The 17,543-nt window shown below is 39.8% G+C and overlaps 2 protein-coding genes across 9 annotated transcripts in view; both read right to left on the bottom strand.

Annotated features, from left to right (window-relative positions):
* The window catches only part of ktn1 (kinectin 1), a 28,930-nt gene extending 28,150 nt beyond the window's left edge, over positions 1–780 (bottom strand). For 3 of the 6 annotated variants that reach the window (XM_046855512.1, XM_046855511.1, XM_046855515.1), the window contains exon 1: positions 588–777. The gene's annotated coding sequence lies outside the window, so the exon portion shown is untranslated. Of the gene's footprint in view, positions 1–587 lie in introns of all 6 variants that reach the window. The other 3 variants (XM_046855509.1, XM_046855510.1, XM_046855514.1) reach the window with 3 other exon arrangements.
* A 2,373-nt stretch (positions 781–3,153) lies between these two features.
* Positions 3,154–17,349, bottom strand: msh4 (mutS homolog 4). Of its 3 annotated transcripts, none has more exons than XM_046855138.1 (21): positions 16,961–17,349; positions 14,565–14,717; positions 13,082–13,245; positions 12,334–12,444; positions 12,017–12,132; positions 9,841–10,014; positions 9,619–9,748; positions 9,488–9,530; positions 9,303–9,370; positions 8,844–8,918; positions 8,669–8,733; positions 8,313–8,482; positions 8,090–8,226; positions 7,866–7,969; positions 6,363–6,487; positions 6,043–6,243; positions 4,983–5,101; positions 4,776–4,904; positions 4,494–4,668; positions 4,245–4,333; positions 3,154–3,633 (listed from the first exon to the last, which is right to left on the bottom strand). In XM_046855138.1, exons 1-21 carry the CDS (start codon positions 17,196–17,198, stop codon positions 3,445–3,447), a joined length of 2,775 nt encoding a protein of 924 aa, XP_046711094.1. In that variant the 5' UTR covers positions 17,199–17,349; the 3' UTR covers positions 3,154–3,444. The 3 variants fall into 3 exon arrangements, with proteins under 3 accessions (XP_046711094.1, XP_046711096.1, XP_046711095.1); XM_046855140.1 differs by lacking the exon at positions 16,961–17,349 and adding an exon at positions 15,956–16,006; XM_046855139.1 differs by lacking the exon at positions 4,245–4,333 and having other exon boundaries at positions 3,497–3,633; positions 16,961–17,347.
* Between the last annotated feature and the right edge of the window lie 194 nt (positions 17,350–17,543).

Genomic DNA, 17,543 nt, shown 5'->3' with positions numbered 1-17,543 from the left:
CGAATCTAGTGTCACGATCAACGCTGCTGTAATCTCACATAATCACCTCCCCAAGGCTTAAGAAAAGGGGGCAGTGATGCCGCTTCCTCATTTAGTCCTTTCCTACGCGAGGTAAAGAGTGCATCAGACTGCATTTGACACGCACGCGCAGAACACGCACACCTACAAGCAGAGCATGGTTAGAGATCTGTCCATCTCGGTGGCCCAATGGCGCGTGATAACGATAATGAAAGTGAGCTCGCGCCTGTGAGCACAGTGCACGTCTCTAGACTTAACGTGACACTTTGGTTTCGACTCCAGATCTTACAACGCCTTATTACGCCGATACACACTTTTTGTCCACGGTGTAAAGCCCGATTTAAAGCCAGCAGGGTCCTAAAGTGAGTTGTGATGATCAGCGTGTCGCTGCTCATTGTGACACAGCAGATGAGGAAAGAGTATCAGATGCAGGCGCAGGCCCCGCGTGCAGCTCGATCACGGGAGCTAACTGAGCTCCTGGCCCGGGGGAGAAATCCCTCCAATCTGCCCTACGCCACCACACCCGCTGGGACTAATACACTGCTGTGACAATGCGAAGTCATACAAACCTGCTGTGGTGTCTCTGACAGAGCTTTTAACGGCTGGAATGAACTGGTGTTCCTGGTTGTAGAGCCCGATTGAGAGCAGCTCCGAGCCGGTAGTTAGCAGCAATTCTGCTCTGTGTCGAGGCGCGGGGGTGGGGGCGGGTCACCTGCCCTGCTGCGCACAATACCACGGCGGACACGAACGCCCGTATTCCGACTAACCGCACCTCCCAACCTTGGATTGGCTGTAGTAGTAACAAGTCATGCGATTGGACAATGTAAAACGGGAAAAAAATCATTGATCAATCATACCACAAAAGAGCTGTTCGTTCCCACCAATCCTGAAGCAAAGGGCGGGGCTTGTCGTGGTAGACGTGGGAAAGAAGAAACGATGCTGTACGCTTTAAAAGGGCGCAGCTAATCACGTTGAAGGCGGAGACACGAGGAGATCTCGCGATAAGTCAGGCAGGTTTTTCAACACTACAGCAGTATGTATTATATACAGTGAGGAAAATAAGTATTTGAACACCCTGCTATTTTGCAAGTTCTCCCACTTAGAAATCATGGAGGGGTCTGAAATTGTCATCGTAGGTGCATGTCCACTGTGAGAGACATAATCTAAAAAAAAAAAAAATGTCTTCACTGTATATATATATATATATATATATATATATATATATATATATATATATATACATATACAGTACAGACCAAAAGTTTGGACACACCTTCTCATTCAAAGAGTTTTCTTTATTTTCATGACTATGAAAATTGTAGAGTCACACTGAAGGCATCAAGGGCTATTTGACCAAGAAGGAGAGTGATGGGGTGCTGCGCCAGATGACCTGGCCTCCACAGTCACCGGACCTGAACCCAATCGAGATGGTTTAGGGGTGAGCTGGACCGCAGAGTGAAGGCAAAAGGGCCAACAAGTGCCAAGGATCTCTCAGGGAACTCCTTCAAGACTGTTGGAAGACCATTTCAGGTGACTACCTCTTAAAGCTCATCAAGAGAATGCCAAGAGTGTGCAAAGCAGTAATCAAAGCAAAAGGTGGCTACTTTGAAGAACCTAGAATATGACATATTTTCAGTTGTTTCACACTTTTTTGTTATGTATATAATTCCACATGTGTTAATTCATAGTTTTGATGCCTTCAGTGTGAATCTACAATTTTCATAGTCATGAAAATAAAGAAAACTCTTTGAATGAGAAGGTGTGTCCAAACTTTTGGTATGTGCGTGTGTGTGTATATATATATATATATATATATATATATATATATATATATATATATATATATATATATATATATATATACACACACACACACACATACATACTGCTGTAAGAATGCAGGAAGAAATACTGAATATACAAAAGAAAATGACAGGTCTCTTAAAACAATTAATTTAAGTATTTTGTCAATAAGTATTTTGTCTAATTTTAAAAAAATTTATATTCGTTATTGCTAAAATTGCATGCAAGAATAGTGTATTTAATGGCCATATAACATCAAAATGCATAAACCAGTGCAGTCTTAGTGCAGGCCCCAAGCCCGGATAAATGGGGAGGGTTGTGTTAGGAAGGGCATCCAACGATTCTAGAGTAAGTTAGATGTAGTGGTTTTAGATGTAGGTTTTAGATGTGAGTTAGATGTAGAGGATTTAGAGAAAGCGTATGACAGAGTGCTGAGAGAGGAATTGTGGTATTGTATGAGGAAGTCAGGTGTGTCAGAGAAGTATGTGAGGGTGGTGCAGGACATGTATGAGGACAGTGTGACAGCAGTGAAGTGTGCAGTAGGAACATCAGACTGGTTCAAGGTGGAGGTGGGACTGCATCAAGGATCGGCTCTGAGCCCTTTCCTGTTTGTAATGGTGATGGACAGGTTGACGGATGAGGTCAGACAGGAGTCTCCATGGAATTTGATGTTTGCGGATGATATTGTTATTTGTGGTGAGAGTAGGAAGCAGGTAGAGAAGAGCCTGGAGAGGTGGAAGTACGCGCTGGAGAGGAGGGGAATGAAAGTCAGTAGGAGTAAGACAGAGTTCACGTGTGTGAATGAGAGGGAGGGCAGTGGACTGGTGCAGTTGCAGGGAGAAGAGGTGGAGAAGGTGGACGAGTTTAAGTACCTGGGGTCAGCAGTGCAAAGTAATGGAAAGAGTGTTAGAGAAGTGAAAAAAAGAGTGCAGGCAGGGTGGAGTGGGTGGAGAAGAGTGATAGCAGGAGTGATTTGTGATAGAAGAGTATCTACCAGAGTGAAAGGGAAAGTTTATAGGACTGTGGTGAGACCTGCGATGTTGTATGGTTTAGAGACAGTGGCATTGAGTAAAAGACAGGAGATGGAGCTGGAGGTAGCAGAGCTGAAGATGTTGAGGTTTTCGTTGGGAGTGACGAGGATGGACAGGATTAGAAATGAGTTTATTAGAGGAACAGCGCATGTAGGACATTTTGAAGTCAAGGTGAGGGAGGCAGGATGAGATGAGATGGTTTGGACATGTGCAGAGGAGCCCCTGTGTCCCTGTTCAAATACTTATAAACAATGTGTGTGTGTGTGTGTGTGTGTGTGTGTGTGTGTGTGTGTGTGTGTATATGGTGGATGGCCTAGTGAAGAAAAAGTAATATATCTTATTTAGTTAATTCTTTAATAGGAAAGCCAAACATATGTTTCCTGCTCAACATGCTGTAGAGTATAAACCAACAAAGCAGTTTTAATTGTCTTTGTGCATCAGAGAACAAAATCAGAACAATATCTGGGCAATCTGATTAAACAGGTCCCCTTTAAAACAACTAAGTCAGTCACCAGTTGTGATACTGGATTTACACAATGTGGCTAAGATCTTAAAATCCAGTTTATTTCTGTTAGTTTAGGTGAAGTGGGCATCACTCTTCTGTGTCCATGGACCCTAATCTGTCCTTTAACTCAACTTCATAGTTTCTCTTTAGGCCTTTTAGGTAAAGACGGAGACTGTCTGGATCCAGCCTGGAGTTTCGGGCTGTCTGTAACAATCTTGTGGCCAGACGAAACACTATCCCTTGTCGCAGTGTGGTTGGGTCACTATGATGCTTAGCCTTCAAGACAAAGGAGTGCAGTTATTTGAAATAGTCCAATTTTATGATCATAATTAAACAAATAATTTTATCATAATTAAACAAGTGTTTCACAAGAAATTTGTTTAAATCCTCTAAGGTTCATGTGATCATTTTACAAATAAGAAGACTAACTAATGTACATCTCAACTTGACTGACTTCAAATCATATCATTTGCACAGATTACTATATTTATTAATGTGGAATATTTAGATGAGTCGAATTTGCTAATTTGTATTACATTTACATTACATCAACATTTAACAGTTTGTTCAGTTTCTGCATTTACTTTTATCCTTCATGTTAAAAATAATGTTCAGTTCTATTTTATAGCCCTTACCCTACATGTTTATTTCATGCTCACAGCTTTATATGCACTTAACATTCATGTAGTTTTTTTGGGGCGGGTCACTAAATGCAAATTAGCTGTGTCTGGAACATGATTTGCACTTGGTGCGTGATCAGAAAATCTGTTTTACTTAAGCTTCTGTAGTTCAGTTTGGCTTAGACAAACATTCACATACATTATTAAAAGATTGATAAACATGGCAAATGTAAGCACACACCCTGTGACATTAAACTACATCCTCACCCATAACTTTTGGCTAACTTTGGCTGATATAGACTTAGCCTCCTGGATGATGGATAGTGGAAATGATGTGTTTTCTGCTGCTCTTATGCCTTAAACGATAAAATAAGTCAGGGGGGTAAAAAAGGTCCAATCAGTGGTTAATTATTGCCATTTTATGTTTAACAAACTGAACACTGAAACATTTCAATCCTAATTTATCAAGTAGTTGTCAGATGTCATGAGACCTGCCCTTTGTTTGATTAAGATTACCGTAGTTGCTTTCCTCAGAAAAGCCTTGAGTCAGCAGGTAGGTGTAGACCACACTCTCTGTGCTGTTCTCAGTCCCACACATGTGCTGGACCTGCATGTGTTGATTCTCGACGTTAGGGTAAAGAGTCTCCAACTGACACAGCTCCAGGAAGTGGGTGGCAAACAGAGTGAAGGCCTGCAAGACACCAGAAATAACATTCTGGCTGAAGCTTCTTGTTCTTTAGTGGTTTTTAGACTGTTCACAACATGAAAAAAAATATTATCACTACCATTTCACTATACCTTCAGATTGATGAGGAACTCGCAAACCGAATGACAAATTCCGATGCCCTCCTCGGCACTAGTGCCACGTCCCAGCTCATCAATTATAATCAGTGACCTGTTACTCGCATTGTGTATTATGTAGGAGACCTGGTATTGCAGTAAAACACTATTATAGGTATTGTATATGCACTACAATTTTGCTGCACATGCTCACTTTATATTAACCTCCTTCATCTCAACCATAAATGTTGAGGAGTTGGTCTCAAAATCATCATCTACTCCTATCCGTGTGAATATCTGATCAGCAACACGGAACGAGGCAAATTCGGCAGGCACATATGATCCTAAGGCAAAAAAAATAGGAAAACAGAGATACTTGTAAACTGAACAAATTTCAATTTGAATCATATATAATGTACATAGTCATTCTTTAAATTAATGTTACAGTGTGTTTCATTTGTGCACAAAGACCAATTTTTCTCATACTGACAAAACAAATGAAACCTGTTTATTCCAAAAAGGTTAATTATAGTCTTAAGAGCAGGGATTGAATTCCAGCACTATTAATCTTCAGTAACTGCTTTCTGCTGGTTAAAGCCATGGGGATCCAGAGACTAGAAACATTGGGCATAATGTGAGAATTTATACGGAATGAAATGTCTTTTTCATTGTGCCACGCTCTCACACACTCACAAACAAATTCACACCTGGGGACATGATTAGTGAAATCAATTCTTCTACCTGCATGTTTTTGGATAGTGGCAGGAAATCAGAGCACCAAAAAGAAAGCCATGCGAATAGAGTGAGGACATGTGCATAGGAGACATAAAGTGATAATTCCTGCACTAGTTTAAACCTTTTTTTCCCCCACAAGTTAATTGTTATATTCTTAATAATTCATCTTTTTTTTTTATATAGACATGACTTTTACAGAGGAAAACGTAAATGGTGGCCGGGGTGTATAACAATGCCAGATATCTTTAGAGAATTGACCACATTTGCAGATGAGTTACCATTAATTATTAATATATTGCTCCAGACCACATAAGAAACCACTTTGGAAAAAGCAATTTCCACCTAGTCCTCAGATCCTTACTGTTAGAAGTTTTTTATGTTGTTGAAAAAAATAAAGTCTTTGTTAATAACATTTGTACTATTAATGCATTGGGCTGTAAATTCAAATAATGTTCAAACAGGTGAAAGGGCTAAATCTCTTTGTCATATTTTTAGTACAAAAATCAACATAACCAAATACTGACTAATTCAAAATTGCAAGTCTATGTACCTATCTGAGCCATGATTTGGCTGAGGGCCACCTGTTTGAGGTAAGTGGACTTGCCACTCATGTTTGGGCCTGTGATTATAACAAAGTTGCTTCCCTCAGTGATATGGCTGTTGTTGGGGATGGGCTGCTGGCCAGCAATGCGTTCCAGAATCGGATGGCGTCCTTGTCTTATTGCCAGTGTATCGGTGAATTCAGGGCGCACTGGGGCACAAACACAGAGTAAAATATATAACTGTGTAAAATACTTAAATGTTAGCAGCTATAAGACATTAAACACTGTAGTATGTTAAGATATGTCTGTACCTGGAGTCTAATCTTACCGTACTCTGAAATAGTGCAAACATTGGCAAGGGACAGCAGCATATCCAGCATGGACACGGCATCAGACAGCTTATACAAGCAGTGAATATGTTTATACACCTCGCTGAGTAACCTGCATACCACGCTGTGGAGATGCAGCAGAAGACTACATTTATCAAATTATCTGTATTTCCATAATGCAATTAAACAGAATGCCAACAAATGCTTCAATGTGAATTACACAAAACATTTTTCAATAAGTAGGGCTGAAACCACTAATCGGTAAAATCGCTAATCATAGATAACGAGATTCGTTGTCAACAAATGCCTTTATCGAATAGTTGGGCTGCTCAAGTTACGGGTTAGCGTGACGGAAAGATAACACGACCGCTTATGAAATGTGAGCGTGCACAGGGTCAACCGCAACAGGAACAAGTGTGCGTCCCAAGTCATCCAAGGCATTAGAGCACTTTATATTAAACGCAACAAAGAAGACTGCAACCTGCAAGGTATTGCAAAGCAGAGCTTGTGTGGCATTGAAATACCACATTCATGCACGAGCACAGGTATAGAAAACAAAGTGGTGTCACGGGTGAAGGCGAAACATCAGCACGGTGAGCAAAAACTCTATAATCCTCATCATGTGAAAATGGTTTAGTTTAATGAAGTGCCCTTGTGTAAACTGTTTGTAACTTCTGGACAGTCGCACTGGATCTGTTCTGTCGTAACTCGCGAGCATCAGGTTGCGCAATCAGCTCACTCGCGACATAGTGATGGATTCAATTAAAACGGTGCGAACAAACATTAAATCTAAAAGCAGCAAATAGCAGCAGCAGCAAACGATTACATTTTTAGTCTCTGTTGTGGTTTTATGAGAATGCTTATGCACGTGTACACTAATGTATATTTTTTTCTTTCTTTAATTAGGCCTGTTGCTCGCTGCGTTTCTCTGTTCTATTCTCTTTTTATAGCATTTGTCTACTACAACAGTTATTTTATTGTATTTATTATACAACATTAAATCTAATATTCTAGATGCTTATATCTTCAAAACTGAACAAAATGCCTGTTTTTAAACAAAAAATGTCAAAAAACAATTTTGTATTTATTTTATATTGAATTTTTAAGCATGGTTGTCAACTTGCCATCTGCAATTATAATTAAAAACTCAAACGAATTTTGATTTACACAAAATGCCTCACGTTGCATACTCGAATGCTGTTTTTTTATTTATTTATTTATCCCTATTCTCTAAATCTCACCTCACTGTTGATCTGATTTTTGATATACTCATATTTATTAACAAATCTGTAAAAGCATTAGCACCTTAGTGTTCACATGTTTGAACATCAGGAGTGAACACACTCTTCTTGAGGTCTTAAACTATACCAAGACACCTGGTGGTGAGAGGAGGCTTCGCTCTAACATTCTGGAGCCTCTGCTGGATGTCGACACCATTAACACACGACTGGAATGTACTGTGAATGCAATGTCTAAAATATGTATAAGTGTTGAATGCTCACATATAAGACATGTGAAATATCTCCTTCAAAGCTTCATCACAGCGATCATTCATCTTCATCAGGTCCAACGTAGTAAAGCTGTAGTTGTTTTTTTGTCTAGTTACCTGCAGGGAATAAAATTACATTTGTCCACTAAAAATGTTTGAATATGTTAAGAAGCAATAAATAAAATGAATGTGTATGATTAAATACAGCACTGATTTGTTTAGGTGATCAGGCCTCACTTTGATAAACTCTCCTGGGAGTTGTCCATCAGGCAGACCAAAACCTTCCAGCCTCATCTGGATGAAAAAACCTCGAGCAGTGTTAAAACTAGTGCGCAGTGGAAGGCCATACTTCTCTCCGAGCTGATCTACTAAACCTGTAGAGTACAATGTTGATAATAATAACAACACCACTGTCTTTAATGCATAACGGTCATTAAAATATGAAATATGAGCCGCTCACCTGCTACATCATCCACTACTTCAGTGTAGGCTCGACGTGCAATGTCTAGCAATTCGTTGACATTGGGGCGTACAGCGTAGCACTTTTGTGTGCGCATATTCAGACTGCCCTTCATATAGCTGGTGTCATTGTTGATCACTGTTTTGATTTGGTCCAGAATGCTGTTAAACCTATCAAAACAAGTGAAAGGCTAAAGCAAAGGTTCTTTTATATACTTTACTCTTAAATGTTGCACCAATGTTGTATCTGTGTACATTTTTTTTCAGACTAAATCATCAAATATAGGCTTCATGTGCTTCAAATCAAATCTACACAAATACAACAGGTCTTATAAGGCTGCACGAAGTGTTTATTACCTGCTATCATCTAGTGAAGTGTAATAAGCTTTCAGTAAGGCTGTCTTAGCGTCCTTCAACACCATCTGTCAAAGACTGAAAAATGCTGACTGACCATACCATACAAATATTGCACACTATACAGTATATATATTTCCATCTCTGTAATCCCATGTCTGTATACACCTGTTCTGACCTTGAGTGGTTCAATCAATTCTAGCGTGTGTTTCAGCTGAATGACGTGCATTATCTTGGCCTCGGCCACTTCAACCTGCATGGTAGAGAAGAAGAGAATTGTAGCGCATTTCTTTTTTTTTTTCTATACATGAATGACGTATCTAAATAGAAATCTCACACTCTACATTACGATCGTATGCATTCTTAAACATATTTTTTGGTAACAGACAAATGGCATCATTCTAAAATCTCAGACAATATGGAATAAAAATCTATTAATGCTATTAATAATCAACTAGACAATTTATATAATTTGTGAGGGTGATCCATTTTCATCGAAGGACAGGTAGAGAGGGACTGCAACAGATAGGTTACAGTGAGAACTTTCATACCTGCTACATGATCCTATATGGTATAGAATTATTACAATTTCTTTACAATCTCTACCCAGTTTGACCCATGCATAAATCTACTGTACCGTCTCTTGCTTAGGGAGCTGCACAAGAGCAGAGAGCAGCTGATCTATATCCAAGAATTGTGTGATTGCTGTAAATAGAAAAGCAATGCTCATTACACTCGGTCAACTTCTGCTTCTGAGGACCGTTACAATGAATAAAAGATGAGCATCAGTGAACACAATGTGAAAAATGAAAAGCACCTCACCACTCTTGAGACCAAAGAAGATTTCCTCACCCTGCAGCAGCTCCTATAACCAGATCAACACAATGCTGGGTGAATAAATTGCTACAAACAGCCACTTCTTATTCTATAACTACTTGGTGTGGATATTCGACCTGGATGGCGTCCAGTCGTGTGTTAATGGTGTCGACATCCAGCAGAGGCTCCAGAATGTTAGAGCGAAGCCTCCTCTCACCACCAGGTGTCTTGGTATAGTTTAAGACCTCAAGAAGAGTGTGTTCACTCCTGATGTTAAACCATGTGAAATGAACAGTGAGATGAGATGTAGAGAATCGGTATAAATAATAGAAAAGAATGAAGGGAGAATGCTTTCTAACCTGTGGTCCCTGTTGTTAATCACCAGCTCCAAGTTCCTGGCTGATACTGCATCAATCATGGCAGTCTGCTCACTGCCAGTGAAGTTAACTTTTAGAGATTTAGGAGCATAGACTGAGTTCTGAATGAACTCAAAGTACTTAAGGAGCGCAGCTGCGGCCGCCAGACAGTAGTACCTGCAGAGAGCCAACGTTATAATTCAAATTTACATCAAACTATTCTTGTGCATTATTGACTTTAGATTACATGAAAGTTAATCTACTCTGAAACATATTTATTGACTGAAATGCTGACCCCAAAATATTTACAATGTGCTTAGTGATTCTGATTTTTTATTTGTGTCAAATAGACTGTGGCAGCGCACGTTTGTGAACTGAGGGCGGAGCCAGAGGAAGTGAGTGGTCAGTGTCAAACACCTGTGTGTAATTTCCTGTACCTTGGTTTCAGGTCATAGGCTCAGGGAAAAGAAAACAGGAGGCCTTTATTTTTGCCACAAACAAGGTAACTTAAATTTTCCTTCCTTCTCTCTCTCTCTCTCTCTCTCTCAGCTCTTGTATCTTCCCCTTTCATCCTCTCTGCTGCTCATTGAAACAAAAAACATTAATTAATGGAAATTATGCATAGGTGTTTCATCCTTCCACTCACTTCCCCAGGCTTCGTCTGAATAAAAAAATCAATAAAACAACGCTAGGCCATGCTCTGACTGCCACAGTAACAGATACATTAAACCAGTGCCACAACTAACGATTCTTTTGATAAACAAATAATCGGACAATTATTATTATTCCATTAATTGATTAATTGAAAAAAGCTGTTTTACTTATTATAACTACATAAAACCCTAATTCCTGGTATTTATTTATAAAAGTGTACTTTAAAAAAAATGCAAAAGCAACATATTGAGTTAAACTATCTTTCACGTTGCCATTTTAAAGCTTAGTGGCTGCTTGTTGAGTGCATGGGGGATTTCTCCTTTGAACAAATTCACTCATGCTGGGTTGTTTCTTTCTGTAAAAAAAAAGAGCATTTCAATATGCAAAGTACAAATTGTGTAAATCAACATTTGTTTTTTTTGTTTTTTTATGAGAATTGTAAATGGCAAGTTGACAACCATGCTTAGAAAACATCCAGAGTCGTTTTGTTTAGTTGTGAAGATATGAGCATCTAGAAAATAATTAATTAAATTTTGTATAATGAAAACATATATGCATAAATTAAATATTCAAACATTGAAAACTAGCATTTGTATGTAGTAAAGTCGCAGTAAATCACGTTTGAAAACAGATAAGTTACTGTTGTGGTAGACAAATGCTCTAAAAAGAGAACGAAGCGGAGAAACGCAGCGAGCTAACAGGCCTGATTAAAGAAAGAAAAAAATATGCATTGGTGTACAAATGCATAATTATTGGCTAAAATCCACAACAGAGACTAAAAATGTAATCGTTTACTGCTGCTGTTATTTGCTGCATTTCAGATTTAGTGTGCGTTTTGGCACCGTGTTAATTGAATCCATCACTATGTCACGAGTGAGCTGATTGCGCAACCTGATGCTCGTGAGTCACAGATTCAGTGCGACTGTCCAGAAGTTACAAACAGTTTACACAAAACTATACCATTTTCCCATGATGAGTTTTTGCTCACCGTGCTGATGTTTCGCCTTCACTCGTCACACCAGTGTGTTTCCTTTTCCTGCTGCCGGCTGACCCTGTTCTCGCCTCAATTTCGCGCCATTTTTCTCAGCCAGGCGGCTGTTTTATGTTACCGTCACGCTAACCAGTAACTTGAGCAGCCCAAATTAATCCATAACTTAATGATTAAACATTAGACTCAAAACTCCAGAATGCAATGCGACTACTGATGATGATGATGATGATGATGATGGCCATATAAGCCATAAAAATAAAAAAAAGTATGAAACTACAAAACTATGTTGGGAAACAAACCCAAAGTGTACAAATGTAAAGGTAAGAGATCTGAACAGACTAAAGCGCTGCTGCACCATTTTCTTTATTAGACACGGCATAAAATTCCACTATTGCCTCTATCAGGTAACATTGTGATTAAGGAAGGAAACCATTAACCGAAATTAAATTTGACCCATGCTGTTCATTCAAGGACTAGTTGTACAATTTTTTTTTTCTGATATTAAAATGATCACAAAATGAATATAGTACATACTTAGTTTGTACATCCATAAGAACAGTGTTGAACTCGGGTGCACAGAGCTGCTGGATGTACTCCAGTCCTTTCTTTTCGTTAAAGTACTTCCTCTGAATGGCTGTGAAGCCTACAGACTGTAAGGAGCAGAATACAATATATAAATCATAATAATACCAAATCAATTAATCGGAAATGGTCGTTAGTGTTCATACTTCATGCTCAATTTGTGTACCTTCTTTTAACATTACATAAACAATGCTGACTTGTACCTCGTACATGCAACATCTGAACAGTTTTCGATGTTAAAAGCCTGCACAGTAATTATAAACGAGTACCGGAAAGTTCTCCGTGATGATATTGAACAGCTTGGTTCCGTGGCCTTTCTCACTTGCAGTGTCTGGCATCAGAATCTCAAGAGGCATCAAGATATGCAGTTTGGTAATGACCTGCAAAGAGTTTTCGACATGTGAATCTACAGCGTCACATACAGGTTCGTTGTTTAAATAAAGCCTAATGATAAATCTGCAATTGTTTACTAAATATGGGCAAACCAAATAAGTCAAGGATTTGTGTAAATAAATGATTAGCTACTCTATGGAGTATGGAGTAGACTTTTTGGTCAAATAACCCACAGTGACATCATTTTTTAACAATCCGGTTAACAAAGCCTTGACCTTCCTACATTTTTATATAAGATGTATAATAGAGAATGTAACATTTGAACATTTTATTATGTCAGTAACATATGTATGTGTAACATAAAGTGACCAAAAACCAATGGAATATTCCTTGACTGGAAATTCTTTGCTTGCCTTGGCAGTCCTTTGCCAACACTAGGGTGGTGAGATGCAGCTTGACACAAATCAAACGGGTTTATACTCGACATCTGACTTTGCGTACAAACAAAATCTCTCATTGATTTTCTAATTGTAATTTCTCTTCACCCTATTTGTCATTTCGACATCTAGTTCCGGAAGCCCTGAGCGAAATATATGCAAAAATCAATGACCTAAAATTAAATTATGAAACCTGGAGAGTCATTTGTGTCAAAAAAGAAGAAAACAGCCCTAACTGAAGTTTCACCTTGGCATAAGTCCCAGTATCTGCAAACTGTGAGAGTACCAACTCAGGGGACTTTGTGTTGATGCTGGCCATGCCAATTTCTCCTCTGGCTAAACCCCGGCCTTCCACCACAGCCACAATCACAGATGCAGCATGAGACACAGATGCAGATGAGGACGATGTCACTGGATTTAAAAGAACATTGTACGTCAATACATGATGCAGGCTGCTCAAATAGCCAAGCTTTCATTACCTTCACCGGGTGCTGTTTGTGAGCAAGGTGATCCTGACCTACCAAAACTAGACGAACAACCATTTACACAAAACAGGTTTGAGGTTCATTTTCATGCATCACCTATTCAGAGACGTGGTCATAGCCAAGAAAAACCTGTGCCATCTCTCTTGTTGCTTTTTCCACACAAACCAAACAACACAATACTTTGTTTATGTTGAATATCACAGCTCACAGAGGCAAAACAACCACAGTCTATTGTATTCCCCCCACAAAAAGCTAAAAATGTATACACTAAACACTTTACTGGAACAACTGTATACCTAATCATTTATACATTTTTCTAATCAGACCAGAAGACCAAATCAAATCTCACTTCTGTCAGCTAAGAAAAAATAAATCTGTAACTGCAGTGGGCACAGGCTCACCAAAACTGAGGGAAAATCTAGCCTGGCCTGATGAATCTTGATTTCTGCTGAGCCATACAGATTTTAAGGTCAGCCTTTGGCACCAACACCATGAATCCACAAACCCGACTTGCCTTGTGTTAACAGTTCAGGCTGGTGGAGGTGGTGTAATGGTGTGAGGAATATTTTCTTGGCACACATTGGGCCTGTTAATACCAATCAATACTAATTCATCTTTTACACTATAAAAGTGGTCTACTCAGTTCACATTTTAAACTGTGCAGGCGTGTTTTCCTCCACTAAGAAACTGCTTTTAAAATCAGACAAATCTAAGTGTGTCTTCTGAACTAAGAACAGGTGATTCTAATTATATTTACACAAACATTCATTCATATGTAAATTCACCTTGTCAGGGTAAATATGAATCTCATCTCTGTGGAAAAATAAAATGGAAATGCATGCTGGCTGAGATAAAACACACATTCCTTTACAAATGAGTGCGGTCTACTCTCACTTTGTTTGAGTGGTGGGAGGAAACCGGTGGACCCAGAGGAACCCTACACTGATACAGAGAGAACATGCAAAGCTCTGTGACAGAACTCTGGAGCAGTAAGGCGGAGATGCTTGCCTGCTTTGTCTTTACAACAGCTTTAACTGTAGGTGTGCTTTATTCATACACGTCAAATTGTCATATGTAGACTAGATCCTGCTGTGTTTCTTTCTCATCAAAACTGCACCCTCGTAACAAAACAAACAGCGAGACATTTTTCCGACTACTTTCATCTGTACCATTCAAATAATCAAACAGTGTGACATGTCTGTATCAAATCTGGTTTCATTTCTACAGCTTTTTTCGTTCACTCACTGTTGAGCTCCCTCTGTGCAGCTGGTCCCAGCAGGGTGCGTGAAGCTGAGCCTGGTGTCTTCCTGAGGCAAGGAGTGCTCGAGCTCCTGCACAACGAGCTGTAGATCCCACCACCGGTCCATGACGAGCTGGACGAGTTCACCCTGTTCACACCTGAACACACAAGCAAATACGGAAAAGTTAAAGAAATGGGCTCTGTGCCAAGCCTCATATGTTACATATAGATTCTGCTTGCTCAGCACAGCTGTGTGGACACATAGCGTGGCACAGACGTTGCAACTCTGAGAGGTTTTTTTAATTCCAGAGCATGCAGATTTAATAAGTCACATCTATCTCATGTTGATTTAAGGCAATTTTTTAGTGTTGAAGGCCAAAATCCTATTTAGGAGCAATCAGAACAACCATGAAGCCTAAAGAATAACATTTTATGGAGATATTTCTCTACTAGTTAGCGTTCATGTCCCTGTTTTTTGGAACCATTTCGTAAGATTCAGGGAACATTCCATTCTGGTTATCAAAGTCAGAGCTATTTCGAAATCATAGCTCACTTTAAACGATTTATTATGGTTATGTAACAAATAATGAGGATGCTTGGCAAAGTAAACCCCTTAGGTACTTTTTTAAACTAAAAACCTGTCCCTGTAACTTTCTCATACTGGAGTTGTCTAAAGGTTATTTAAAATGTTATATATACAGTACAGACCAAAAGTTTGGACACACCTTCTCATTCAAAGAGTTTTCTTTATTTTCATGACTATAAAAATTGTAGAGTCACACTGAAGGCATTAAGGGCTATTTGACCAAGAAGGAGAGTGATGGGGTGCTACGCCAGATGACCTGGCCTCCACAGTCACCTGAACCCAATCGAGATGGTTTAGGGGTGAGCTGGACCGCAGAGTGAAGGCAAAAGGGCCAACAAGTGCCAAGCATCTCTCGGGGAACTCCTTCAAGACTGTTGGAAGACCATTTCAGGTGACTACCTCTTGAAGCTCATCAAGAGAATGCCAAGAGTGTGCAAAGCAGTAATCAAAGCAAAAGGTGGCTACTTTGAAGAACCTAGAATATGACATTTTTCAGTTGTTTCACACTTTTTTGTTATGTATATAATTCCATATATAATTCCACATGTGTTAATTCATAGTTTTGATGCCTTCAATGTGAATCTACAATTTTCATAGTCATGAAAATAAAGAAAACTCTTTGAATGAGAAAATGTGTCCAAACTTTTGGTCTGTACTGTATATATATATATATATATATATATAAAATTGTAAATAGGTTTGTGTATGAACATTATTTCAGCTCAGTTTAGTAGTATGGCTGTATAGGGATGATTCCTTCGTATAGATTTCTCGATAGGTTTAAATTATGCAAAGGTTTCCAGAACGTACCTTTTTCTTCTTCTTCTTTCGGCTTCTCCCATTAGGGGTCGCCACAGCGGCTCATCCGTCTCCATACCCCCTGTCCTCTATATCTGCCTCTTTCAACCCAACTACCTGCATGTCTTCCCCCACCACATCCATAAATCTCCTCCTTGGCCTTCCTCTTTTCCTCCTTCCTGGTGGCTCCATCCTCAGCATTCTCCTACCGATATACCCCATGTTCCTCCTCTGCACATGTCCAAACCATCTCAATCTCGCCTCCCTCACACTGTCTCCAAAACGTCCTACATGCGATGTCCCTCTAATAAACTCATTTCTAATCCTGTCCATTGGTGTCACTCACCAAGAAAATCTCAACATCTTCAGCTCTGCTACCTCCAGCTCCACCTCCTGTCTTTTACTCAATGCCACTGTCTCTAAACCATACAACATCACACTGTCCTCATACATGTCCTGCACCACCCTTACATACTTCTCTGACACACCTTACTTCCTCTTACAATACCACAACTCCTCTCTTAGCACTCTGTCGTACGCTTTCTCTAAATCCACAAACACACGCTGCAACTCCTTCTGACCTTCTCTATACTTCTCCATCAACATTCTCGAAGCAAATAATGTGTCTGTGGTGCTCTTCCTCGGCATGAAACCATACTGTTGCTCACAGATGGTCACCTCTTCTCTCAGCCTGGATTCATAACTTCATGGTGTGACTGATAATCTTTATTCCCCTGTAGTTACTGCAGATCTGCACATCTCCCTTATTCTTAAAGATCAGTACCAGCACAACTTACCTGCTGAGTTATAATTTCCTCTGACTCATTATAAGGAAACGACGCACACACACACACACACACACACACACACACACTTCATACTTGGAATACAATTAAAAATTATTTGAAAACCAAGCTGGAACCTAAAACAAACATTCCCAGAACGTTCCCGTAGGCGGTTATTGTGTGGTAACGTTAGCTGTGTAAGATAAAGCTGGTTTATACTGAGGGCCGCTACCTGCTGGAGCCGGAGTTGTCTGGACACCAGCTACAGTGGCGGAGGTTGATCCAGGACCGGAGCAGGAGGTAGCGCTTTGTGGTGTGTGTGAGCGGGACAGGGGACACCGGTACATTGCTCCATCCTCCTGCCGCCTGCGCAGAGCTGCGCTGAAGCTGCGCTCACTCCCGGATGAACTGATAGCGCCGGTTTCTGAACTGTATCCGGCCGTAACCTCCTCAGTGCTGCTACGGAGCATTTAGACATCCGGATCGGTCCGGTAATGTGAACAGACAGCGGAGAGTGAAGTATCCGGTCTCATTCAAGTGATCGTGAGGTGTTCGGTTTAGCGCCAAAGTTCCGCGCCACCTAGCGGCCTATTTATCTTTCTCACACACACGACCTTATTTTTCACAAGTATTTCACACATACAAACCCACCTTTTAACACACAAAATAATTACACATTTAATACGCACACGCATACATTTTACACATACAAACTTGGCTTTCGTGCACACAAACCTATTTCCACACAATTTATTATTTCACACACTTTTTTTTTTTTTTTTTACACATTCACTTACTGTTTACACGCATGAATC

The sequence above is a fragment of the Silurus meridionalis genome, chromosome 8, assembly GCF_014805685.1.
Source record: "Silurus meridionalis isolate SWU-2019-XX chromosome 8, ASM1480568v1, whole genome shotgun sequence".
Lineage (NCBI taxonomy): Eukaryota > Metazoa > Chordata > Actinopteri > Siluriformes > Siluridae > Silurus > Silurus meridionalis.
The sequence above is the reverse complement of the archived record's forward strand: the minus strand, read 5'-3'. Positions and strand labels throughout refer to the sequence as shown.